The 27223-nt window shown below is 40.4% G+C and overlaps 1 protein-coding gene across 1 annotated transcript; it reads left to right on the plus strand.

Annotated features, from left to right (window-relative positions):
* Positions 1-139: 139 nt before the first annotated feature.
* LOC306947260 (kinesin-like protein KIF20B) lies at positions 140-27185 on the plus strand (the record flags this gene model as incomplete). The annotated part of the gene is made up of 33 exons (XM_079536529.1): positions 140-295; positions 778-864; positions 1034-1150; positions 1345-1483; positions 2478-2662; positions 3537-3585; positions 4177-4374; positions 4709-4820; positions 5287-5358; positions 5822-5968; positions 7360-7522; positions 8384-8638; positions 9232-9371; positions 9903-10050; positions 10622-10889; positions 11394-11455; positions 11664-11783; positions 12522-12684; positions 14823-16026; positions 16595-16733; positions 17382-17504; positions 17912-17972; positions 18606-18731; positions 18988-19127; positions 19502-19657; positions 20550-20726; positions 21692-21856; positions 22512-22637; positions 23647-23850; positions 24463-24543; positions 25295-25427; positions 25897-26039; positions 27135-27185. 33 exons carry the CDS (start codon positions 140-142, stop codon positions 27183-27185), a joined length of 5610 nt encoding a protein of 1869 aa, XP_079392655.1.
* Between the last annotated feature and the right edge of the window lie 38 nt (positions 27186-27223).

Consider the following 27223-nt stretch of genomic DNA (forward strand, 5'->3'; position numbering starts at 1 on the left):
AGACGAAGCAAGAGTCAGTCCACACACACAAAGCAAACTGCAGATATCACTTAGTCGCGTATTACCTAACTGAACTTAGGAACTCTGCATCATGCGTTGAAAGAGCAAAGAATAATTTCTTTTTGTATCATCTTGCAGAATGGAAACTAATTCAGAAGAAGATAAAATTTTGAGACCATCCTATGTAGCTGGCATGGAGCTATGTGAAAGACCAGGACTGGTAAATGTGGAAGACATAAAAACAAATCTCTCTGATGAGTTTAGTTTGGTTTCTTCAAGCTCAGACATGAGCCGGGTAAGAAAGCTTCAATATTAAAATTAATTGGATCTTGTAAAAGAAGCTTCATTCTTTTCTTGGTAAGAAGAATTAGCATCTTAAAGAGGAGATGACAGTCATCTCTTCTGTGCCTTTAGACTGTGCGTAGGCTAGACCAAGATGTGTGGTGTTGCTTTGATACCTTATGGGGTGCACCAGTCTCAGTGGGTGAAGCTGACGTCACTTCAGAGAAGCAGAGTGATGGAAGACTTGTGCTTATAGTTGGCCTGAATGCAGAACATGAGTGTACTGCAGTATTATTTGTTTTGAAACTCTAGGCTCTCACAAGGAAGTTTAGCAGGGGCCAAAGCACTTGTGAAAACAGAGTGAAATATTCGTGCTTCCCGTGTCATCAAATGAGTCTGTTACAACAGGCTGATGAAAAGAATGCTGTCTAAATGTGCTAATCATCAAAGAGAGGATCTAGTCAGATTTGTAACTTCCAGCTCTTTCAATTTTAGAGGTCTAGTTTGGAGCCTAGGGGACACATACAAGTTTGCCTGCGCATTAAGCCCTTTACAGCACTGGAAAGAGCAAATGGATCTCAGGTACGACATTTACTTAATCTTAACGCTAAAAACAAACAACAAAAAAAAACCCAAGCTACCAAACAAAAGAAAACAAACAACCCTTAATGTATACTTGTTTACTTTTCCCCTTATGATGATCTTTTAAAACACTTTTGATGCCTGCATTACTTGTGCTTCCTTTTAATAGGGGTGTGTTTCACTTGAGGACTCAACAAGCGTTATACTGAAACCCCCTAAGAGCTCCTGGAGTCGACCGACTGAGAAAACTGCAGGACAGGCGATACAGAAATTCACCTTTTCACGAGTAAATGAATTTTCTTTAAATGCCTCTAAGTTATTTGTGGAAGATGTTGCTTGTCTTCTGTTACTTAAGATAGAACCAACAAGTTTCTCTTAAGAATTCCCTGTATGATTATAAGCGTGTATCTGACTCCTACAAGTATGTAAGGACTGCTTAAACAAGCTAAAGAGATTAACCAGCTTCTTGGTAACGTTCAGGTGTTTGGACCTGAAGCAACTCAAGAAGAATTCTTTGAAGGTGCAGTGAAGCAGCCAGTGCTAGACTTCCTAGAAGGATGTAATCGCCTTGTTTTTACGTATGGCGTTAGAAATGCTGGGAAAACCTACACATTCCAAGGTAAGAGTAGAAAAGTTTTTTCCTTGAATTAGTTTCTTGAAGCAGGATTTACTTCTAGAAGAGAGAGATGTTTTGACTTCTTACCTAGTGACTCAGCAGGCTTTGTACATTGCCTTCTATTGAATATTAGCAGCCTTGAAAAGTCTTCTTCCATGACATATATTACTAAAGTGACAACTGTAGTCGCTACCCGAATTTGCGTATACGTGCAGTGGTAGTCCTTTGTAAGCCAGCAGGAATTTCAGAGAGATGTGCATGACTTCCATGTCCAAGTACTCCAAATCTCAGGGCGAAGAGAAAGCTGTGAAATCGAACGATCAGTCTGTGAGAAGGGTGCAAATCAGCAACTTTGGTTTTGGTTCCTACAATGACATTATGCATCTTAGATGCTGTTTTTTATTTGAAGAAAGTATGTCTGAGTTTGTTGGATTTATCGTAGGCAGAGATTAAACATTTTGAAACATTTGAGCAGGCTATTTCCATCTTTTTTCAAGTTTCTGGGTTTAGTAATAACAACGTCATAGAAGCTTGTCTTTTTTGAGCTCTAAGAAAAGGCAGTGGGGAAAGAAGTTGAGTTCCTTGAGCAATAGTTACAAGGCTCCCAGGTACTGGTTACTAAGGTTGGTGGGATGAATACAGTGGTGTTACAGAGACATCTCTCTGGTTGTATGTCAGGATTATTTCAGAGAGGGGAGGAAGCCTGGAAAACAGTTGAAAACTTGCATATTTGTTGAATGTGGGATTTTGCTGCGTTTTCTTTTCCCCCTTCTCTTATGGCTAAGCTGATGCAGTATATCTTGGCTGCTTTCAAGTGATGCCCTGTAATGTCTAAGGAATGGGCTGTGTTTCACTAGTAACACTGCAAACGCTGCTTCAGACTGTAACTGGCCTCTAATTTTTTGTGTGTGCCTTGAGATTCAAATCCGCTATCTTCGTCTTCGTTTACTTTGTACGTTGCTCATGATAATTACTGGGGCCTTTCTTTTGCTTACAGGGACAGAAGATGATGTTGGTATTTTGCCAAGGACGATGGATATGTTGTTTAAAACTATTGGAGGAAGGCTATACACCAAAATGGATCTGAAACCTATTCGGTGGCGAGATTACATAAAACTGACTAAAGACCAAGTGAGAGAAGAAACTGCTCTTAAAAATTCCTTGCTTCGTCTGACAAAAGAGGTAGGAGACCACTTCATAAAGAAACGATGAGTACATGCGTCTTGAGAGAGCTCAGTGTGATCCTGTGCATTGTGTGATGAAAGAGGCTTGTGTGTTCTCACGCAGTTGTTTATTCATCTTTCTGTTCCTGTCGACAAAGAATGAAGCATCTTCTTAGTGGCATGCCACACCATAGTGGGGTATTTCAGTTGTGGAGTTAGATTGATCTTATTGAGGAGTTAGTTAAGTGTGCGTCAAAGGCAGGTGGCAGTCAGATTCTTTCTGAATAACTTTGAGAGCCCAGGCACGTGTTAAGTCTGGCTGCAATGATCTGTAAGTATGGCGGGGGGAAACAACACCTGTCTTCTACATGTGCATGAACCAAAGCTCTGTTCCAGGTTTAGTGAGGATGTGGAAAGAAAATGCAGTGAACGGCTGTATGCTGATCTTAACTCTCTAATGGAGTAGGATGAGATGTGATCATGTGCTAGAGGTGCCTCCTCTGGTTTCAAGAGCCATGTCTGTAGGTAGAACACTTGACCTGATAAACTGACTAGGTGCAAGCATTTTTCTTTCCAGTTTGGGATTCTCCTCCAATTTTTCTTTTTTCCCCCTGTATCGGCGAGCTGTAGTATGTTATAGTAGAGGAATTGTCAGGAATGAGTAGTAAGGTAAAAACAAGACTGAAAGCAGGAGTGTATGAGTGCACTGAACCAATCGTAACGTACTGCCAGGATTTTTGGTGTTGGCATATTGAAACTATGCTGTACTGCTTTCTGGGAGGGCCATATAGCTGTATTTTAAAAAAAAGAAAAAAAACAACCACAAAAACACAGGTGGTGTGTTGGTGCTGTGCTTCAGTAATAAATCCAGAAGTCTCTCTTTTCTTTTGCAGGTAGAGCATCGCAATAGCACTAACGGCAAAGCACCGGCTGATTCTAAGGGTATGTTTTGTATTAAACAATACAGAAGCTTTTCTAACTGCTAAGGTCAAGAACGGACTCTTGGCTAATGTTAATAATAAAAGGATTATTTGGCTTTTATTTGCGATGGATTGGAATAATGGGCAGGACATCTGGGCAGAAAACAGAAGGGATGAAGTGGTTAGGAGACTACTTGGACGTCTAGCATAACCTGGTGTTAAGCACGAGGTGTAAGTATAAAACGAAGAGAAAGAGTATGGCTTGTGATAAGATTCCTAGTGATATTCTGACAGGCTTTTAGGGCATTCAAGAACTACATTAAAAAGCCTTTGAAGAGTTCAGAATATTTCTAACCCAACTAGACGCGTTAGATTAGGTTTTGGAAGTGAAAAAGCAAGCTCTCAAGTGGATGTGTCTTTGCAAAGGTGTAGGGCAAGCATATGACTTCCAGATGCTCTGTGTGTGTATGGGAGGAGGGGGATGTCCGTGGTTTTTGCCTGGGAAGAGTTTTCTTTAATTAACAAGGCTGCTGTAATCTTAGTCGTTACTTATTTTTAAATGCAATTAGTTTTGCTGTCTCTAGATTGACTTGTAATGTTTTCTACTTTGCAGGTGTAGGAAATCTCTCAAAAGGATCAGAACAATCTAGCAGATTATCTCTAGATAATTTCTCAAAGTTCTCTGTTTGGGTTTCATTTTTTGAGATTTACAATGAATGTTTTTATGATTTACTGGCTCCTATGTCAGATGACAGGAAAAAAAAGACACTTGGCCTTGCTCCAGACAACAAGGGATATTCTTACGTGAAAGGTAACTGGAGTGCTTTGCAAATCACCAAGCTTGTCATGGAAAAGTGCTATTTCTGTAATAATGTTTCTTCTGAGATAGAAAACTCTTAAATGTGTTCAGTTTAGCTCTAGAAATGTCTGCTTGAATGCAGAGGCATACTGTATCTTGCCCTTTTCCATGGGAGGAAGAACCTTAGTCTTATCTCTCATCAGCTTATCGTGTGTCTGAAGCAGACTTAATACAGTATTTTCTTGTGTTGACTAAATGTATTATTCTTCGTTTGTATACCTCATTTCTTGTTCACTTTTCGTTTTGCTAATGAAGCTCCCAAAGTCACTTTTCCTTCTTCTGAAAGGTCTGCAGTGGGTTCAGGTCTCTGATTGTGAAGAAGCTTTTAAACTTTTTGAACTGGGACAGAAACACCGGAGTTTTGCAAGCCCAAAGCTGAGTGCTTGCTCCAGCCGAAGGTGGGAGACTTTGTCTGAGGTTGGGTATAAGATGGTGTGGGGAAGAGGGATAAGTGAAAATACTGCCTGTGGCTTTTGTAGGGCAGAAGGCTTTAAAGAGGCTTGATATCGAGTGTTCCATTAGATATCCTGTAACTGCATGTGATTCTAGTGCTTGAAACAAGATGGATTAGTCCTTCGAGCAGATAAGCGTGTACAAAAGCCAATTGTTTTATCAAAAACTCTCAGCAGAATAACTAAGCCTTCTTCTGTCTAAGTACTGGTGTTTTGGGGGAGGGAAGAAAAGCAAAAAAAGCCGAGAAAAAAGTCTCTTTAAAAGGCTTACTGCATCCAGTAGAATTATGAAGTTAATTGAATCTCAAGTAGATCCAGCAGCGTTTTGACTAGATGTTGTAGATTTGTAAAAATACATGTATTTCTGTCCTTTCTTCATTTCTCCTTACTGGTTTTAAATTTCTCCTTTTAGCCACAGTATATTTACCATCAAGTTACTAAAAATTGAAGACCTTGAAATGCCACGAGTGACACGAGTCAATGAGTAAGTTCAGAGCAAAGGTCCCTTCTTCTTTTGGGGTGAAATTGTCAGTTGTTTTCAGTGTTGGTGTACTGATACTAGGCTACGTACTCAGTGTTCCCTGATGGAGCCTCGTGTATGAGCGGTGGTTCCCCATTTCCTATCGTCATACGGTACTAAACCATCCAGTTGCAGTGCTGTTCTGCATCTTGTGCCCCCTGTTCAGCACAATGTTCCTCTATCCTGCTCCACTCGACTTCTGAACTAACGTTAAGTCCTCAGAAAGAAGCGCATGGCAGAAAAATGGAAGCTTTGTTGAAGAAGCGTTTGGCAGGAAGTAGCGTGCAGCTTCGCTAGGAAAGCAACATTAAAAAGCATGGGAGGGTTCAGGAAATTCTTCCGTTGGGAGGAGTGGTTGTGTTAGAAATGAAAATAATCAGGGCACGTTCCGAGGCAAGAAAACTTAATTTTCCTTATCTGCCTTCAGGTTATCCCTGTGTGATCTTGCTGGTTCAGAAAGGTATACCAAGACGCGCAACAAAGGTGATAGGCTGAAAGAGAGTGGAAATATCAATACGTCTCTCCTGACTCTAAGCAAGTGTATCAGTGCACTCAGGATCAGTCAGCAGTCAAAGTAAGTCCTTGTACAAACTGGAAACCAGGTGTGGATTTCAGGTATTGCGTGCAACGTTTAAGCTATTGTCTAAAATGCAGAGTACAAAGCTAAGGCATGAGTGAAAAGTACACGTAGACTTCTGCAGTTGTGTGAAGCCTTGTTGATCTAACAAAGTGGTCTATAAACTTGCCGTCTTTGTTTATTTTTTACTTTTGATTTTTTTAAGTAAACCTTTGAGTTCTGAATCTTTGAACGTGTTATCGTGGACTTAAGCAACTTAACATTGTTTCTTCTGGCCTTGCCTTCTCAAAGAAATCCTGGGATAAGATAGACAGTTTCTCTTCACTATTTTCTCTACAATAATGCAGACAGAAGAGAAGCCTACCTGCTATTTTTGCCTGCAGTTGGGCTCTAAGTGAGTGCAGGCAGAACTTTCTGTATTTTAAAAGGATGTAGTATTTATTTACAGTCACAGCTGGATGCAACCGCTCAGGAGCAGCTTTCTCTGTAGATTCTCATTTGAAGATGTCTTTCTCCCGCACAGATTAAGTGTGCTCTGTGCTTGGGGAATGCCATTGTGTGCTTGAAGAAATTCTCTTATTTGCTAACACTCTGCCTGGTAGCCTACTCAAATTCTGTTGTGCTTTAAAGAAGATGAAAATAGGCCTAGCTAGAGGTTTAGTCTCTCGTCGGTCCTTCCTTTCTAGGTAAGAAGGGTGCCGTTAAAGTTAGCAGCTTCTTGAAGAGCTGTGATGTGTTCAGAACTGTTTTATGTTCTGGTCCTGATCACTTGACATCTGAACAATTCAGAAGAAATGTACTGAAGCTTAATCACTTATCATATTGATAGATGACTTTGATAGTCATTTTCTTAACACGACTCTTGTTTAGCACTCCTGCAGTAGAGCTGCTTATGGGTCGTGTGTGTGTTGTGACAGCAGTGTAACTATCTGAAGCTTTCTTGCACTATTTGCAGAATTCAGTAGCTGTCAAGAGTGCAGTGGGCAACCTCACCAGGGAGGTGAGGTTTTCGTACAAGTAGAAACTGTTTTCTGAGAAGTAGATAGGCCGTTTTTGCAAAGATGGTAAGGGAAAGAGAAAGGAGAGAGAGAATTGAAGGTAATGTGAGGCCGTGTGACCTAACATAGGCTAAATGTTGGACGTACTTTTTGTTTTAAATATTCTTGTGCGATGTCCAAGAAGATAAAGGCTGCGTAGTAGCTGGAACAACCACACAACCTGTCTGCAGACTAGCAAAAAGCGATAGCATTAAAAACAGCCCACAACCCAAAATGATGTAAGGAGTTCTGCCGCTATTAATATGCTGTCTTCCGCTTGGATAGCTCGTACACTGAACTGAAGTTGTTAACTTGTGGTAATGGGCTTTGCTGTGGTTTTTGTCTCCAAAGGGTGCAGCAGCACATACCGTTTCGGGAGAGTAAGTTGACGCACTTTCTTCAGGGATTCTTCAGTGGAAAAGGGAAGATACACATGTTAGTAAACATCAGCCAGAGTGCTTCAGCCTATGATGAAACGTTCAACGTGCTGAGGTTCTCAGCTCTTGCACAAAAAGTGAGTGTGCTGTAGTCTCTCCTGGGGTTGTTGTGTTTCTTTGGGGTGTGAGGGCGGAAGCCCTTCTCTTCTGAGAATCTTATTCCTAAAAGGTTTTCAGCCTAACAAGAAGCAACTTGTCATATCGGGAGGAAATTCTCCACTATTTACTTAATTTTTCTCTCTTCCCAAAATATGATCCCACCCAGGAAAGCCAATCCAGCTAGCCCATACGTGTTGTAATTTTGACTCTTGTTCAGGTCAAGCCCTGACAATATAAATGGAGCAGCAAAGAGTTTGAAAGGCTGTGTTATGGCCGTAAGAGGCTTCAGTGGGGAAGCGGAGGTTAGTCAGAATGGGTAGGAATGAGAGTCATGATATAAGGCTGAGGAAGTTAAACTGTCCGATCAGTGCTGCAGGCTTGATGGAAGTGTTTGAAGCGTTGGCAGTTTGTTGTCTGAAGAGTGACTGGTGGATGTGTGCCCTTGGATTGTGGCCGTATCTAAGGAGGTTAAGGGGGAAAGTCGAAGGAGCAGCCTACGAGGGTGATGTGGTTGTGCAAGACAAAGACCTGAAAAGATGATGTCCAGTTGCACTGAGTGCAACTGGAAACTGAAAGCAAAAGCAGAAACCTGTGGCTTCGTGAAGTGGCAGTTCTTGCACGTTGTTTGGCTAGTGATAGTCTTGAGACTAAGGGGAGGATTGGAGTCTGCAGTAATTCCTTTCTACTTTCTTGAAAACTGGTTGAAGTAGTGACCAAACAAAGGCTATAGGCCAAGGGAGTAGTAAGCTCCGGAGAGGAAATGACAGCAGGTCCCTCTTGGAAGTACTAGTCAAGGTTGAAGGAATACTGATGGCTTTGTTCTTTTATTTCCTGGGCAGGTTGTAGTAACGGATGCATCTGTTCCTCCTCGTGATGAGTCATTTGGCCAGAGCTCAGCCAGTGGGTCATCAATGCCCTGTTGCTCTAGAATGACCGTCCCAAGGAGAAGCACTGGATTTCTGTGGGACTGGACCCTAGAAGATGGAGTGGAAGATGATGACTATGAGATGGAGCAAGAACATAAGAAGTCAGGAGAAGAAACAGTGCTGAAATACGAAGAAAATAACGTCCTGATAGGGAAAGAAGAATATTCAGTAAGTGCCCAGACTGCTTTAAGAATTAGTGCATCCCTGAGGCTTGTAACAACATCCTTCTTTTCTTCCATCTCCCTCCTCTTCGTTCTGAGCACCCTTTCTGTCCCTAAATTCAATGTTAAGAACTAAGTGGAATCTCAGAATCACAGAATGGCCAGGGTTGGAAGGGACCTCAAGGATCATGGATCTCCAACCCCCCTGCCGCATGCAGGGCCACCAACCTCCCCATTCAGTACTAGACTAGGCTGCCCAGGGCTCCATCCAATCTGGCCTTGAACACCTCTGGGAGGGGGTACCCGTAATCTCTCTGGGCAGCCTGTTCCCACCCCTCCCCACCAATCCCCCCCCCAAAAAAAGGGCATCTGCAAAGTAACAGCTGAATTCTATATGAATTATCTGCTTTAGATTTCTTGGCAAATGACTTATCTGAGCAAGCCTGTAAGTTATTGAGCTAGGACCAAATGTGAAGGCTTCTGTTTATGAATAAGTTAATAAAAGAAGTGGGAGGTCATTTTCAAATAGAGTGAAGGGAGAAAACTCAGTTCTAGCGAAACCATTGCTTGATGAAAAACTTAATAGTGCTGTTATCCTAGGCACTGCTGAGTCTTGTGGAAGACTTGAGGAACCAACTTATTGCTGAGAAGAAGGACAAGTTACTGCTGGAACTGAAAATTTGTGATGAAGTGGCCCAAAAATTTACCCGATATGTTGCTCAGCAGGAAACAGAGTTCAAGTAAGTTAGCTTTAAACGCTCTTAAAGTTATTGGTTGAAAAGGAAAGGTGAGGGTGTATTCCCGTGTTGCTGAGAGTTGGATTGGATGAAAGAATAGTCTATTATTCTGCTGGACTTGCTCTTTTACTCTTACTTGGTCTCTGGTAAGAAATCAATGTCTACCTGGACGGTGGAATTTAGGAGAAATACAGCGCAGGAAAGGCTTTGATTTGGAGGCTGAGGAGAGGAGGGTATCTTTACTGACTGCTCTCTTAGTGGCAAACAGAATTTTTCTGGCTTGAGGAGCTCAGGAAGAAGTCTTCTAGTAAACATTTGCATCTGTTGTCACCTGCTGCTGCTCTCCCTCACCTCCATCAGGTCTTGGGGAGTGGGGAAATACATTTCTTTGTCAGTGTAGCAGTAATATTCTGTGTATTATTCTGTGGTGCCGAAATAGAGAAACATCTTTGTTTTCAAGAAACTGCGCTAATAACGTAGCGGTTGAGATGGGTTGGCTTTTAGCTGACGTATGTTCTGTCTTTTGTTCTACAGAGAATGCCTTTCCCAGGAACAAGAACGGCTTGAAGAAAATTCTGAAAAGCGCCTTGAAATTTTGAAGGAACTTGTAAGTGGCTATGCTGACAACCCAGGCGAAGAGAAACTAAAGAATCTGCCTCGCAGCGAACAAGCTGAACCCCTGGTATTTTTTTGTTCTTGCTTTTTCTTAAATACTTTCCTTTTTACCAGTTAAGTGGTATGGGCACGTCTTAGGGAGCTGAAAGGCTGGTCACAAGGAAAGGCAGGCTGTGTTGCTGTATGATGAGCAAGATGCATCTATTCTTCATCTAGTACGAATGGTTGCTGAGCCTTTCAGACAGCTTTGGGAATTTGACGGCTTTTCTTTGTGTTTCTGCAACAGAAAACGAAAAATGACCCTGTGTTCGAGGAAAAAGGGAATCCTAGCTTACAGGTTAAATTTGCAGGAGTTGTATCTGTGGTAATATAAAAAAGGAGTGTGATAGTGGGTCGTCAAATACTATAAAATATAATCGCTGTTGCTAGATTGCCAATTCATATCTCCCACTCCCCGCGCCCCCCAATACAACTCTCTGTTAAGTTGCATGTGAACTTGCAAGGTGGGCTTTGAAGCTGGAATTAAAAACTGTTTAGGTGGTTGACTTCACAGTGGCTATCCAAACTATCTGCAGAAGTAACAGCTATTGCGTAGGTAGCTATCCACCAACTGTAACTGACAAGAAATTGTGTTCCAGGGTGGAGAACATAGCGCAGTGCGTGACACCTGTGCTGATCTTGAGGGCATTCTTGATTCTCTGCAGCGTGATGTTATGGATATTGAAAAGCAAGCTGTGGCAGCACATAGTTACATTGCATCCCTAGAGGATCCACAGGAAGCTATTGGTCGGCTTGAGGAGCAGCTGGAAAAAGCTGGCTTTGAACTCATGAAGGCCAAGGAAGAGCTGACAGAGAAAAACACCAAACTACTTAAAACTGAGGAAGAGCTGAGACAGAAGAACAAAGGTGAGTTGTGTGATGCCATGGGTAGGAGAAAGAAACAGTTCACTAATCCGAAGTAGAAATAAGCAATTTGAGCTGGAAGTAGAGGAGATGTTCTACGTTTGGAGCCATCGCCTGTATATAATACAAAGCCTGTGTGCAATATGAAGTGATTGTTTGTTCTGTGCATGTGTTCAGGTTGAACAATTGCACGGTTCTTGGTTATTTCATGTTTTTTCCGCTTAAGCTGCAGCTAGCAGGCTGAAGCTTTCAGAAGTATGGGGTTAAATGTCCCTGTGTAGATTTTGCTGTTGTACTGTAATCCCTGCTCTTCTTTACTTCTTGCTGATGCAACCTTTTCATTCCAACAAATACAACTTTTGAAACACTCCTATAAGTGCAGGCCACGTGCAAATGAATTAATTTCTTCAAATCTACTCCAACATCAGAATGTCTGGGAACATCTGGGGTTACTGAGTAAACTACCTATTGGCTACTTATTAATGCCAGTTTTTCTGTGTGTTACAGACTTTGAAATGCAGGTGATTCAATTGGATGAGTCTGTTGAGCAACTGAAAGAAGCAACCGAGGTAACTTTATCACGAAAATCCAGTGTAGGATTATTTGTTTAAAACCAAGTTGTGGTAGCTTAAAATGCTGTTCCAGTAGGCTCCAGGAGTAGCTTTCTCACCAAGTTTAGCGAAACTGAACTTGCGTTTAAAATGCATTGTGCAATTCGGCTACTTAACACTGCATTAGAAGCTGATGACTGAACTATTTTTTTATTTTGTTTCCAAGAGAATGAATGTGCAAAACGAAAGGATTCAAGTGCTAACAGACGTCGTGGTGCAGAAAGATGCCATTATTACAAAGCTACAAGACTTGAGATCTCATTTAGAAGAAAAAGTGAAGGACTATGTGAGTTTTGCCCATCTCACTATCTTTACACCGAAACAACCCATCCCAAACCCTATGCTTGTAATGCATTCACTTCTGTAAAAGTGATTTTCTGTACGAAGCTGTTACTGTTTGAAATTGTAAACAATTCAGGTTAATCTGAAGATAGTTGTTGTTAACGCAAGCAAGAAAAATATCAGTGTGTTCCACCAACTGCTACCTGACGCTCCTACATCAAAGGAAGCGCAGCAGTAGGAGTATATTGAGCGGAGTTTGAAGTATGAGTGGATGGCCAGGATACCTCTACATTCTATGCAGTTAATAGAGCTCTCCTGGCTAATGTACTGCAAGCTACTGAGTATGTGAAGAGTAGCTTGGCTAGAAGTGTGTGTGCATACCACTTCTGGTGGCTTTTCTTCATTTTCTACCTTGATGTGTGGTAGCCTGAAGTAGCTCTGAAAGCATTTATAGTTAATTCTGTCACTCTGGTAAACTCCTCTGGATTGTGTGCAAGTCTTTTGCTTTGTAACCTGCTAGGCTCTTGCTCTCCCTTGTGTACTGCACCGAGTATTGTGCTCGTCCTTATCTGAAGGTGTACCTGTTCTTGCTGTTGCTGGGATTTGTAACTGACATCTTTAGGGTCCTTGGATAAACGTTGCAGCTGTGTAGTTTTGTGAAAACGTTTGCCTACAGAAGATTACTGTGCGTTAAGTGGTCCTTTTGTTCAGCTTCAATGTAACTGGTCTTCTATCAATACAGGAAAAGACTATAACTACTTTTAAAACAAAGCTGGCAAATGAGAACTCTAATAAAGCTAGTGAAAGCAGCCGATTCAAGGGACGTGCGGAAAGTGAGTTGGAAGTGGGCAGAAAGCGCTGTTTTGAAGATAAGCCTCCTGTGGAAGAGCCACCTCCAAAGAAAGGTACAGTTTCTTCCATCGCTGAGCCAGGGGTCTTCCAAAAAACCAAATTGATTCCTATTCTGGAATGGAAGCAAAAGGTTGTGAAGCGCAACCTTATGGTATGAGGAGAAAATCCCGTGTTATTCTGTAAATAGAAGTAACTGTAATGTAAATATCCCTTTTGCAGAAGGTCCTATGCTGTTCATTTCTGAATGCTTAAAATAAAAGCTTTCTGCACTATTTATTTCCTTTTTGCTGCTTTTTCCTCATCCACGGCTTAGCTGTAGTCCCTTCCTTTCTTGCCTTTCTCTTGCGAAATATGTGCAAGAGAGGAAAGCCATGCCTTGTTTGTATGAGAATGCTTCTCTTGGATGATTTCCCTCTGCCATCTTTAGGATCCAGTATTTATGCCAAATAATGTGACCACTGAATGGTATCACGCATATTCGTATTACCAGAGACAGAGGAAGGGAAATAGAGCTGATGTGGACTTTGTCGTACTTCCAGTTGTAGTAGGCTTGTTATAATCATATGACTGAAGCTCTCATTTAAAAAGTTAATGGTAGTACTCTTCCAGCTAGGAATTAAAATGGATAACTGATACTCACAAGGTCAGCCTTGAGTTTTCTGTGAAGAAATACTGACTATTCAATCATGTTGGATGTTGTTTTTTTTAATTTGTATTATAAGTGTCCAATTACTGTTTAATATATTTTCTTTAACTGTATTAAATATACACAATGTAACAATGAGCACAGGTGTGTTGTGCTGATTCTCTTATAGAATTTAGTTATCCTAGTAGCGTGAGCAAAATTTCATTAGAGACGATAGGTTATCTTGGTTTGAAGTTCAGGGTATTTACACCATTCACTGAGCTTTCGGTCCCGTTTCCCACGTTTTGGGATCATGCTTTTTCCTTACTTGGTGCATAAGGAGCTTCTAGACTAAACATCACATACCTTCTTGCAGTCTTACTTCTCTTGCTTTAGTGTTTGCTTGTACATTTCAGCACAAAGCATTTAGATTACTTCTAAGTCTTCCAACGGAGGATTTTACTCGCCTTTGCTAGAGGTGCTGGGAGCAATTAAAACCCAAAACCTGGTTTGGGATTGAAGATGCCACTGCTGTTGCTTCAGAACGACTTCTAAATCACTTGGGGGCCGTCTGTGGAACTTGTTGGAATGGTTAAGAGGCCGTTTCCATGCAATCCACGTGTATCTGTGTGTAATGCTGGCTGTGTGTGGATGCTATAAAGTTCTGCTTTTCTGTGGTTGTAGTAATAGCGGGACTCTACAAAATTTCTGTGGGATATATTGTGCTGTCACAATCCCTAGTCATTTAAGTCTTGACTTATTTTTTAAATGCTGAAGCAAAGTATGCATATTACTTAATGGACGTAGCTGGATTCTAAAGCAAGGAAGAAGTACAGCAGGAGTCACTTCTGATAGGAAGAAAATGCATGTAATTTTAGTTAGTGCTCACTAGCTAAGGAAAAACCAGCCCCAAGCTAATGCACTGTTTATGGAAACTTGAGTCTGCAAATGTGTACCTTTTTCTGAGCAAGCTTTCTATGCAAAAAAATAGTAGGTGTGGACAGAAGTAGGAATCCCCATAAGTTGTTCAGAGACCAACTGAAAAAAAGGAGACAGCAGATACCCACACTGAAGTGATCAACTTGTCCCGGATTTTATCTTTTTAAAGTAAGAGCACCAGGAGTTTAAATGAAACTTCTCAGAGAACTGTCTAATACCTCTTAGAAGTAGGTGGATTCTTAGCTGTTTTCTAGGGATTGCTGAAGCAGGGAAGGTGGAAGCAATATAGCTGAATTATCTATTTCGTTCCCATGTTTCTTAAAACTAACCACATGTTCTACTAGTGTGCAGTGGAAGGTTGGAGTAGTGCCACGGTAAAAGCGTTCTTGCGGACTGAAAGCTTTTTGCTGCAAACTATGTCTAGAAGTCTGAGGCACGTGATTACGAGTTCAGAGGGCTTTAACTCCATTTGTACTTTCAAATACCACGAGATGTGAGGGTATGGCTTTCATGTTAAGACAGTTTTTCATTTAGTAGTTGATACTTGGTATTGTGAACTACTACCTAGTATTGATTTTCATCAACGTGAGCTGCATTCCTTTTCTTTGTGTGGTGTTTTTTTTCCAGTTGTTGTGAAGGAGAGAAAGAAAAAGAGCACTCTAGAGCAAAAGAGAATTGAACACGTGACGCAGAAGTGCTCTGCGTACCATATGGAAGTACTAGCACTGAGGGAAAGAACGGAAACCTTGGAACGTCACTTAGCTGTGCTTGAAGAGCATTGCAGGAGAGAAGAAAATAAAAAAGAAGGTCTCAGTAAGCAGGTCACAAGCCTGCGTACTAAGCTCTCTTTTTCTGAAGAAACAGCTGCTGACCTCTGTGAACAACTTCGGCAGTGTCAAGCTGAGTATCGGGAAATTGCTTCTGAGCTGGATGAACAGAGATCTGTAAATATGGGGCTAGAAGAAAAAAATGTTCAACTAAATAACATCATAGAAGTTGCCAAACAAAACATAATTGATAAAGTGTCACAAGTAAAAGCAGTGCAGACCAAATTAGGTGACTTATACAAACGTCACTTAGAGTCCTACGCTATCGATACTGACTTAGTCAATGTAGAGGATTCCTCAGGCTCTGAGGAAGATGAACCAGAGAGATCTCAAATTAGTTCTGCATGCCTTCAGTCACAGGCTTCTTCTCTGTCAGATCTTGCACAGGACCGCTCCTTTGACCACGGTCTTGAAAGGATTTGGGAAGCATGCAAAAGTATTATTGATGTTTCCTCACAAAAAAGTCAGCGGATCGAAGCACTGCTTCAAGATGTTGAAAGCCTAAGGAAGGGACTGAAAGATGCTGAGAATTGTAATAATCGACTTGACATGAAGCTAAGCGAGGTTACAAATCCAGATAGTCAGAAAGAAGATCTTATGAATCAGTTACAAGAGCAAGTAGAAAAGAAAACCTGGGACTTTGAAAAAAAGGCTGCGGAAGATCACAGAGTAATTGCACAATTTGAGGAGGAAGTTGCCAACTGTGAGGTAAAAATAAGAGAGCTTGAATGTCTCCTGGAAGCTTTCAGAGCAAAGGAAGGCAGCGTGACAAAACTCGAAGAGTTACTTAAGGAAAAGGAATCCATTATTGTAAATCTAGGAACAGTTATGGCAGCTCTGCAGGAGAAGTCTGCTAATGAAGACACAAAGGTTGAAGAGCTAAATAATGAAAAAGCAAATCTGATGGAAGAAGTTGTGCAGCTGAAAAACAGCTTGGAGCGGATGAAACACTCTCTTTGGGAAAAGGAAAGGAGTGAAAAGGAGAAAATGCAAACTATAGAATCGTAAGTAACTCCTGAGATAACTTACAGCCCTTTGAGAACGAGCTAGAGTTAAAACTCGTTCTTGTGAACATCCCTTTGACTTAATGCTTTTGCATGTTTATCAGTAGCCAAGCTACTACTTTAGGATGCTTTGGTATGCTACTTGAGTTCAAAGGGAAAACAGGAGCGTGCAAGGAAGCAAAGAATAACTTGGGGATTTCTGGTGGTTTTGTTGTACATCCCTCAGAACAGAATCTGAAGTATCTGTAGCTTCAGAATCTGATTATGAGAGGCAAGCTGAAATTTGAAAGTAATTGTTTAAATCTTGTCACTGGTCTAGATAGATCTAAGATTCTATTTACAAGTAGAAACCAGCAGGCAGGGCCTGGATTAAGCCACAAATGCTGTTTCCATGAGATGGGCAAGCTGAAATTTGAAAGTAATTGTTTAAATCTTGTCACTGGTCTAGATAGATCTAAGATTCTATTTACAAGTAGAAACCAGCAGGCAGGGCCTGGATTAAGCCACAAATGCTGTTTCCATGAGATGCGTACAGTAATGTTCTTTGTCTCTTTATTTTTAACATAAGGCTTAAAAAGGCTGTTACTGAGAGCTCTGTCCTTGTGCGGAATTTGAAAAAAGATTTGCAGAGGAAAGAAGAAGAGTATGCAGACTTAAAAGACAAACTTCCTGATGCCAAGAAACAAATTCTGCAAATACAAAGCGAGGTTTGTAGTCAAGTTTCTTCTAGAAGATTGTGCTTGGCTTTCTGTTGTTAGAACTTGTTTGCTCAAACCTTACCTACGAAGCTTAAAAATGTGTCACGCTGGTGGGGCAAGCAGCAACGCTTAGTGAATGTTGCCGTTGAAGCTGTAGAGGAGACCAGAAGTCAAGACATGGTTTCATAAAGATAACGAACAGAGGAAAGTAAACTTTGTTGGTAGTCTTGAATAATGTTTGTGAAAAGAATGGCTAATTGGCTTCTGGAGGGGGACTTGTGGTGATCTCTGTAGTAACAGTAGCCTTGCCTCTGGTATTTGTGGCAACTCCAAAGCCTCAAACCTGACTCTTGTGAAAAGTGCTGATAACTGGGAAGAAAAATGGTATTTACCTGACGAGAAATAGACTGATTTCCAGAGGCTCTTTGACATGAGGCGTATCTATTTTTTTTCTTTATTTTCATCTTAATGATATTAATGATTATAATCTAGTTATTAAGCAGGAAGATATTTTACAACCGATTTTGCAGGCACTGAGTTGGAAATATTATTGTTAGTTGGAAGTGTTTAGGGTGGAAAATTGAGGCATAAAAATGGTTTTAGGTAACTTGGTTTACAGAAGTCTTAAAATAACTGTGTGCTTTACTTATGTTACAGGTGTCCTTATTGCATTCTATGGAGAAATCTCTGAGGAACAGAATTGATGAACTTGAAAAGATTAAAAAACAGTTCAGTGAAGAGCTGGATGTCAAAAGGCTTACTATCCAGCAACTTAGACAGGTACATGACTTTTATTAAAATTTCCTTGCTCATAATTTTCTTTTTTTAAACGAATGATGCGAGTATTCCAAGCACAGGAAAAAGCGTACAGAAATTGGGGTAAAATGAAAGTAGCCAACTGAAATTAGTGATAGACCATGAAAGGTGTTCAAATAATTTGTCATTGCAGAGCGCTGGCAGATTGCTTTAAATACAATAAGCTGCATAGTAAATACATGTTTAATAGCTGCATATAACCTGATTCTGATGAGTGACATCTCTGTATGTTAATTGAAATGTCTTACCTCAAACCCTTCTTATCAGCTTGAATACTTATTTGTACTTTATGAAAAAATGACTGATTGAAGGCTGTCTTAAAAATTTGCTTGTTTCTACTGTGTATGCTTTTCTCTCAATGTGAAATATAGGAGCTGTTGAATAACGAGAAGTTGGAAGAAGTCACCAGACAATATGAGAAAATACGTGAAGGTCAGCCATTATTTTTCCTCTCTCTCCATCTCTCTCTCTCTCTATCTCTGTGTAGTATCCATGTCAATGTTGTCACATCGCTAATGACTTTGGCGAGTCTTACACTTTTATATTTTAAAACGTGATTTGAGAAACTCCAAACTAGATGTTTAATAGTTACGCACTGCTTTAAATGTTATTGTATGACTATTATCAAGTAAACTTGAAAGTAAAGCAACAGATTTGGGAGAAGTCTCCAAGAAAGTGCAGATTTGCAGTGCTTTTTAAAAAGTCTGCTGCTCATGTGCTGTTTTAGTTGACCTTCTGAAGTAAACTCAACCTCTGAAATGTCAAGTTCTGCAATAACAGATTCTGTAGGCTGTAGGATGATCTTAGAGCAGCTGAACTACAGTCATTCTCTCATGTAATAAACTCCATATTCTGATTGTCCCTAGCACTAGAATTCTCACCTAAAACAAGTTGGTAAGAGTCACTTAAGAACTCTGTTTGTATCTGTATGTGAATATTTCAATAGAGATGCTCTATTTCTTTCAAGAGAGCTTTTGGTCATGGGGGAACCTCGACTTGAAAACTCCTCGGGAGAGGATAACGGGAACTAATAGGGAGTTCATCTGTAAATTTTCAAACCTCCAGATCTGTGTGCAAAAGAAAAAACAATTGAAGCTATGAAGATGACATTAGAAGAACAAGAAGAGACTCAGCTTGAACAAGATCAAGTGCTTGAAGCTCAATTAGAAGAGAACGAAAGGCTAGCTTCAGGTAATCTTTCAGTGGAAAGGGAGCGGTGATGCATAAGTGCTTTAGATGTATTGTGATAGCCACTTCCATTTTCATTTGGCTTGGGCATTAATGTTCCATAGTGAACAACAAATTTCTACTTGTTAAAAGCTTCTGTTATTTCTTTGTTCTACAGCAGGCAAAACCTAAGTGGCTTTAGTAAAAAGTCATTAATGTGGTGTTTCAAATACACATTTGAAACGATAAGGTGTCTAACCTCATTCTGTGTATTGAGTAGAACTGGAGACGTGGAAACATAGATGCAGAGAACTGCAGAACCAGAGCAATAGTGACCGGCAGCAAAAGGACAGGGAAAGGGAAGAGGCAAACGTGAATGAAAACCATACAGAATTAATAAAGCTGCAAAAAGAGCTGAAGGTAACTTCACTTTAAAGTTGTAACTTCAACTTAGGAGACTACTTATAACATGATAAAGTAATCTGTTACATTGATGGAAAAATCTTTCTGTACAACCTGCAGTGCAGTGTGCAATAAGGACCAGGTACAGCTAGGAATATTAACTCAAAGCAGATTATAACTTTTTGTCAAAGCTTTTTTCTATTAGTTGCTTGGTCAACTTGTATAAGCTATCCAAATCAGCAGCTAACTTTATCGCCAGGAAGCCTTTTTTGTTGTGCTGAGCGTCTAATTTTCATTTTCTTGTAGAAACAAGTCTATTTAATGATGTCCTGGCTTTTAAGACTTTTATTCCTTAATCACTTAGTATTTCATTTCTGGTTCCTTTGAAATAGACAAGTGAGGCCAAGTACCAAACTGATAGAAAGAAGTGGCTGAAGGAAAAAAAAGGACTCCTGAATCAGGTAAAAGAAGCTGAGAATCTTCACAACAGAGAAATGAAGAAGTTTGCTAAGGACCGACAACGGCACGGAAAGCAACAAGCAGAAATTGTAAGTGACGAGGTCTTGGCAGAGTCATCCAGAGTCTGTAGTCTGGGGTCAACTTCACGCCAAGTACTAACAGTATGGGCACGTAAGAGTAGCTTGTCCAAGTCCCCTTGCTTTCTTATGAAGCCCGTATGAGAACTGCTTGATTTGGAAAAGGGAGGAATAGGAGGGTCACAAAAAGACAAAGCTTTCCTAACTACGTAATGAAATGTAACGTATGTGGGACTTAAATAAGAAAATTACAGTTGAAAAATAAATTACTGCTTAATGAGTCTAAGAAAACATTTTGAACAGTAGGATTTGTTTGTTTTCTTTTCTGGAACACAGAAGGCCTCTAAGCCTTTAGAAGGAAGAAAAAGGCAATGGAGTTTCCAAAGGAACCCCACAAACTTCTCTCCAGATACTGAATAAAACTGCTGGGTCAATCTGCTCCCTTTTTTTTGCTCCCTTATCACTTTCCAAGAAGTGACTGATAACAAAGTGGTTGCTTGAGCTGTTCACTGAGCTGTTGTCATGTAACTTCTCAAACATGTACATCTGTATGGTGCACAAAACCTTTTTTGCATGCGGAAGTAGTTAGTCCTGACTTTCTGGACCTGCAAGCAGCACAGAGGATGTGAGGAGACTGGTACTGTTAGTAATCACTAAATGAGCAAACCGAAGTGGAGGTTCTTAAATAATACCAATGATAATTTTTCACAAGGAGAGTAACAGAGATTGTCTAATAGAAGCATGGTTTTGCTTCTGTAGTTTGTAGTGCAATAGTTCCAGAGCTCCCGTGGATCTTGAAGAGATCGTACATTTACTAAGACTGTAAAACAGTGCTACCTACCAAACTGTAAGAACACTTCCGTGTGTGCTAGTGCTGTTCATCGATAATCTTTTCTTTGTTTAGGCAAGACTTGTTGCCCAGCTGGAGGAAAAGGACAGCAATCTTCAAAAGTGGCGTGAAGAGAGAGATCAGTTAGTAGAAGCTTTGGAAGTGCAGCTCAAAACGTTGGCTGCTAATGCCGTGCAAAGAGAGAGAGAAATAGCAGAACTGAAACGATCGGCCTTAAAGGATTCAAGCAAGGTCAGCTCTCTTTTCTTCCTGCCTGATTGGCTACCCATAAATTCTGCAAAACGCTATGCCTGCTCTTTGTATTTTGGGTGTAGTTCTGTTCTTAAACACTGTCGTATTGACATCGTGTGCAGTGCAGCTAACCAAAAAAGCACCAGATTTGACTTCCGTTCTTCAGAAACAGCATTTCTGGTAGTGCTAGAGTTTCAAAATTTTTAGTAGTTCAAATAAACGGACGTCAGTTTGATGCTTTTGATCCTAAGGTTAGTCTGGACGTCTGTAACTTTTTCCCATACTTCACAGCGTTTCTTGGTCCCAAGCTAGGCTCAATACTTGGTCAGATAGTAGTTCTGTCTCAGGTTTCTTACTTTCTTTGTTTTCTCTGAGCTAGTATCTACAATGGCATGAAAAGACGGAAGGAGATGGGAAGAGAGATGCAGGGAAGCATCAAAGGCAGAGGGGGAATGATCTCTGGAAGTTGCCTTTTTTATTTCACTGTCCAGCTTTAAATCAGGACAGCCAATCTAAGCAGTAGCATGGAACTTCAGAAGCTAAACAGAAGACTAATTGAGTTGTGCTTTTTTGAGAATGCTTGGATATCTCCTTCTGTGGGATGAGAGCCGCGCTCATAGCAAAACTTCCCCTACAAGGGCTGACAATTCTCACAGTACAGAGGTCTTCGTGAACAAATAAAAACCCTTTTAATTCTTGTATCTTAAGAGAAAGGCTGAAGCACAAGAGTAGAAGAAAAGAAAAGAATTCAATACATATTGTAATACATCTTCCCAGGCAATAAGGTGACTACTGCACTTGTAGCAGCGACCGTACAGAACCATGCAATGTTATTGTTCTTGATTAGCTTACTGTCTTAGCCTGCAATTCTGAAACGGTTGCTACTAAGTAACTGCAGTGCTGCTTGTGTGTGTTAGCTCCTTTTGCCAATCCTGCAACTCAGCAATTTTTACGGTGTTTGTTAGGATAATGAAACTGTGATAGAAGAGTTAAGAAAAGAACTGGCTGACAAAGATGACTTTATAAAGGAATTAAAACAACGCATCAACCACAATAGCCCCCAGGCTTTGTCAGAAGTACCTTTACTTGAAGAAAGACAAGGTAGAATGGATCGTTCTGTAAATGAAAAGGTATGATTATATTTACAGAAAATATGTACTCAAAGTCTTGTTCCCCCCTTTTTGTTCTGCTGTTTTCCTAGAGATACTGGAAATCTCCCAGGAGTTAGAATCACTTTTCTTAACATAGAGTCCTTTAACGACATATTCAGTGATGAGTGTTGGTTCTTTCTGTCTTCCACTCAGGCATGTGCTCTCATCCTCTCAGAAGCATTTTATTTACTGGAACTCCACCTCTGTATATATGCAATGGAACTTTTCCGTTCAATTTTCCATGTGTTCAATTTTTCCATGTGTGGACACTAAAGATTAGGCAGAGGTTTAGTCTCTGGCATTCTAACATAGCAGCTGTGAGCGTGCGGAGAGTACGGGCTGAATGGATGACAAGACAACCAGCATTACAGATTTTGTCCCTAAGTAACATCTGACTTGGTCTCTTTTGGAGGTAGAGTACTGAATGAGGCTGTTGGAGAGACCCAGTAGGGTGAATCTGAAGATCACACGATGAATGGATGTTACTACCTTCACAGATTTGTGCTGTGAAGGTCAACTTACTTGTTCATGTGGTGTCTGAGCTTGAGATTCTACACTGGAAACTTTAGAAAACTCAAAGTATTTTGGAGGTGTGCTGCACAGCTTGATCTTCACTGATTTTAAATGTTTACAGGCTGTGAAAAAAGAAAGCAAAACTAAAAACGGAGATGAAGAAAGTATTCCAGGAAGACGTGAAGCTAAAGGGAATTATTCATCAACTCGACGCCCTAGCAGTGTCACTTCATTAAACGAATCTGAGGTTAGTATGCGACTTCAAATCTGAAAATGTGGTAGTTGTACTGATCTTGATAAAGAATGAGTAGGAAAAGGTCTCGAGTTCTCTACACAATTCTCAAGCTTTGTTTATCCCTTTCAAGGTGATCAGATCATCTGTTTTCATAGCCTTTGGTAGGAATAAAAGCTGTTGAAACCATTGTGTGATGAATTCCTCTTATTTGCAGTTGAAAACTTTCCTCTCGTTGATGCTTATGACGTGGCTCATGATTACATGAGTCACCTGGAAAGCAATTTACAGAGCCACTGAAATGGGCACAGCGAATGGAACTTGTTTTCTTCCCCTGCAGGATTTCTAACTTTGCCAGCTTTCGTAAAGTAGCAGTTCTATGTATTCATGGCAGTAGTAGCAGCCATCTGCCATTTCCTGATGTCCCCAGCAGCCCGTCTTCCATGTTCTGTTCAACATCTGAACTTGCTTTTGATATGCTAGCTACTAGCTGAATTCCTGCCATAGAGAAGGAGGAGTCCACGTGATCACAGCTCTGACTCTCTTGTTCCTGCCGAGAAAAACAGGGTTGGGTGGATCTCTGCAACTCTAGTGTAGAAGAGGAAGGGCAAACTGCCTAAAACTAAGCTGGACGATAATAAGGCACTTGCGTCAAAAGCTTCTGTTCCTGCCCAGTTCTGCAGCAGCAGAGTTGAGATGAAGAAGATCATGTCAGTTAATTGTAGAAAGAGAATGGTTGTCTGTGCCCTTGAGAAAAATGAGCTGTAAAGCATCAGGCTCAATGTAACATGGAAAACTTTTTCTGTTACCTTAGATTGGAAACAATAATTTTAATTGTAACAGGTTCTGGGAAAGAAGGGCTAAACTCTGCTGTAACTGAAATAGACTGCTTCTTCTGTTAGAAGTGTTCTGTAAGCTAACAGCTGGGATACTGCAGGTTTGCATATCCTTCTCCAGATGCATGATAGTTTTTGATCTCATGGCTTCCCTAACACTTGCACTTAAAATTTCTCTGTGCTACCAGGAGCATTTGGAAACTGACCTCCACTCTTCTGAAGCATCCACAGAAAATGGAAAAACTGGTTGTTTCCCAAAACCAGAGGTGGAGATCCAACTGCCAACTCTGCAACCTGATAAGATGGAGATTAAGCAGCGCGACAGCATGTTACCTGCAAGGGTGAAAATGCCTAGGACAAGAAAGAAGAGAAAAAGTGATGACATGGATGAGGTATGACCTACACCAAACAGAAAACGAAATATCTGATGCCTTTCTACCGTTCCTCGTTTAAGCTTTAATAAATGCTACTTCTATCTCAGGAAAGTGGTTGAAGCATTTAATTGATGAACCTTGGCGTGGGGAGTCCAAGCTTTAATGAAACTAAACTACTAGCCAAGCTGGGTGATAATGATTTAAGAGAAGGGAAAGAATTTAATCTCAACTCCATTGTGAATTTTCTTTGAAAATCCGAAGACATCAGTCAGCTTTTCAGACTTCTTATACGTTTGCTTTCTATTTTGTCTGAAATATCTGAGTGTTTCCTCTGACTTGTCAACATGCAGTTTTGCTTCTTACGAGTCTTGGGGAGAAAAAAGTCCACTCTGTATGGGGATGGCATCGCATCACAGGATGTCTAATACTGATATCTTAATAATGCTACCAACCCATTTGTGCACTTGAATGTTTATTTAGTATTTGATTCACATTGGAATTGTTACCGCTAGCAAATACCTCCCTATTACTGAATGCAATAGCGTTGAAAGTGTTTGCTTTTGTGATATACCTAATGAAAAGTGAATCTTTCCAAAAGAGTTGTGGCTAAAACTTGTCTTATTTTCCCAGGATTTTGTGATAAGTGAGAACTCGAAAAATGCAAAGTCTGCCATGGCTTGTAATTCACCCTCTACAAGTGACGAGAAAATGGTTGGTTTTTGTTCTAGTTTGGAAGCTAGTTTGGGACTTTCTGTCATTGTATGGCCATTTGAAGGGAGTAAACATTCTTATGCAGCAGTGTCTTATCCTTATTTGTGTAGCTGAATGGGAATCTTAAACTCTTATGACCTCCTCCTATTAAATCCCATAAGCTTACCATAGAGCAAGTCGGTGTGTCCCAAGAGTGTATAATGGCTGGGCTGTAGTGTGGAATGATTTGGTGGAAGGCATATCGCAGACAGAATAGCTGGGAGGAGAAGCCTGAGCGTATTATCATGTGCTTCTGTAAGTGAAGCCCTTGTATTAAGCTGAGATTCATGTGATTTGCATGCATGGGAATGATTAAAAAGAGATGTTTTAATGTCTTAGGAGTATCCTTGGCATGGTTAGAGTGTGAAGAGTAGGTTTTTCCCAATGTGTTGTCTTCTGTTTTGTATGTTTGTTTATGTTTCTTATAGTTAGAGCAGCTTATGTAAGAAACATCTCCACAGCTTGGGATTTACTTTTAAAGAAACTACTGCTTCTTTAACAAATGTTAAGAAACTTATGCCTTGGAATTGCTGAGACTTTGACAACTCCCTAAAGGGTATAAAATTGTCTACGTTACTTGCAGTTGTAATATCATTAGCATAATAAACAGAGGTGTCAGTAGCAAAGCTCAAAATGTCGGCTTAAGATAACACTGACCTAAAATAAAGCTTAAACAATGCTCTTATTTCTTGTTCACGTGTCTGTTAAACAGAAACCCGGAAAAGAGTACTTCCTAAGAAAGCGAGTGTGTACTTCCGGTAGAAGATTGACTAGCAGGAGTGATGGAACTCTACAAAAAGTTGGAGATTTTCTTCAAAGTACTCCTTCTATTATTCACTCTAAAGGTTGGTGTAGAACAAGTAAGATTTATTCCACCTTCTGTAGGCACTGCAGAATGGCTTGTTTCTGCTGTAGGCTATGAATGTATATATTCTTAGAGAACTTGTCTGCCATGTTACGTTGCTCTTCAACTTATGAAATAAATGCATTTGTTCATCTCTTCCGAGATTCATTACTACTTGAATGAAAATCTGCAAGTATGCAGAGGAAGTTGACTCCACCTTGTGCTTCTGTCAGCACAAAAGTTAGGCCTGTTGTTTAGCTCCTGCCGAAGTTCCTCACTTCCAGCGACTTCTGAGTCATGTTTGTTTTTCATACCCTTGATGGACCATTGCAATTTCTGAATATTTTAATTTAAACTTGATGTATCACTTATGAACCAAGTTTATAATGAAGCTTTTGGCATTTGTTGATATAAAGACTCACGAAATCCGTAAGTTGGTCACTTTATGAATCAAAACAAATTTCTTCTAGCCAAGAAGCTGATGGCAGCAGTAAGCTCCCCAAAATCTCCTGAACCAGAAAGTCTTGGAAAGGAGGAGTTGAAGCCAAAAAGATCCAAAAGGAAGCTGTATTCAGCTGACATTTCCTGCCCTCTAGATATACCTGCTTCTTGGGTGAGCGATTACACATTACTATTCTGTCCAATGTAATGCATTTCTGTAGTCTTGTCTCAACATAAACTACTCAGGAGTCCAACAAACTTGAAGATTTCATCTATTTGCAGGAGGAGGTTGAAAGTGCTGAGCTATTTCTTTGTTCGACCTAGTCATTCTTGTTGGTCTTCCTGCAGTTTTATTTTATTTTCTCTTTGAAGATCTCCGTATTTGGCTGCTGGCTTACAGCAGCCTATGTAGGGAATGTAGCAATCATGGAGACGTCTTCCAATTTGGAATCACAGTTACTTACAGTGTGTTGGGTTGGGATTATTCTACTGCAGCTATGCTTTTCTAAAGCACAACTTGAACAGCTCTTTAGGTATGCAGAAACTGCGTTATCCTGCCCAAGCCAACTTGTCAAGGATCTGAAGTGCCAGGACTTGATGCACCATTTCAGAAAGCAATTTTGTGACTCTGCCAGCAGCTATGGTGCTGAGAGTTCTTGCTCTGTTGGAGCCGCATCCTTTAATTATGTTAGAGTCCTTTTTCTGTTCAACATAGTGTTCATTTGCCCACACTGTAACATCCCACCGAATTTTCTGTTGATTTGATGGATGAGGGGGGCAGAAACCAAAATGGGTTTTGTTAGAGCACGAAGGAAATGAGACAATTTTTTCTCTCACTGTACTTCTGAGAGCATGGAACTGAACAGAGAAGTGAATTGCTGGGCAAGTCATAGCTACAGGGATTTAGGCTAGAAATGTTTTCTGAACACCCCATGTTTCACAAAACGTGCATTAGAATGCTCATTGGAAAATAAGCATTTTAAAGTGAATGCTGCCTTCAGGATTTCTTTGGGAGTGGGTATTTTTTAAAATAAACAGCATTTTGTACATGTGTCTTATTTGTTCCTTCTGATTAAGCTGCATTAAAACAATCTCCGTATCCTATAGATTTCTGTATCCTACAGAATCTCTGTATCCTATAGAATTCTGATTAAAAGATAATAAGCAAATGCCATTCTGAAATCCATTTAGGGGAAGAAATAGGTTTGCATGGGTCATTGTCAGTCTTGTGTAAAAAGATGAGTAACTTTTGAAATATTTTCTTCAGGTTTCTGTGGAACAGAACAAGAAGGAAAGCGACCATGTAATCATCAAGTGACGACTACGATCCAAAAAACGCTGAATAACCTTGAAGAA

This window comes from Tetrao urogallus, assembly GCF_951394365.1.
Source record: "Tetrao urogallus genome assembly, chromosome: 5".
Lineage (NCBI taxonomy): Eukaryota > Metazoa > Chordata > Aves > Galliformes > Phasianidae > Tetrao > Tetrao urogallus.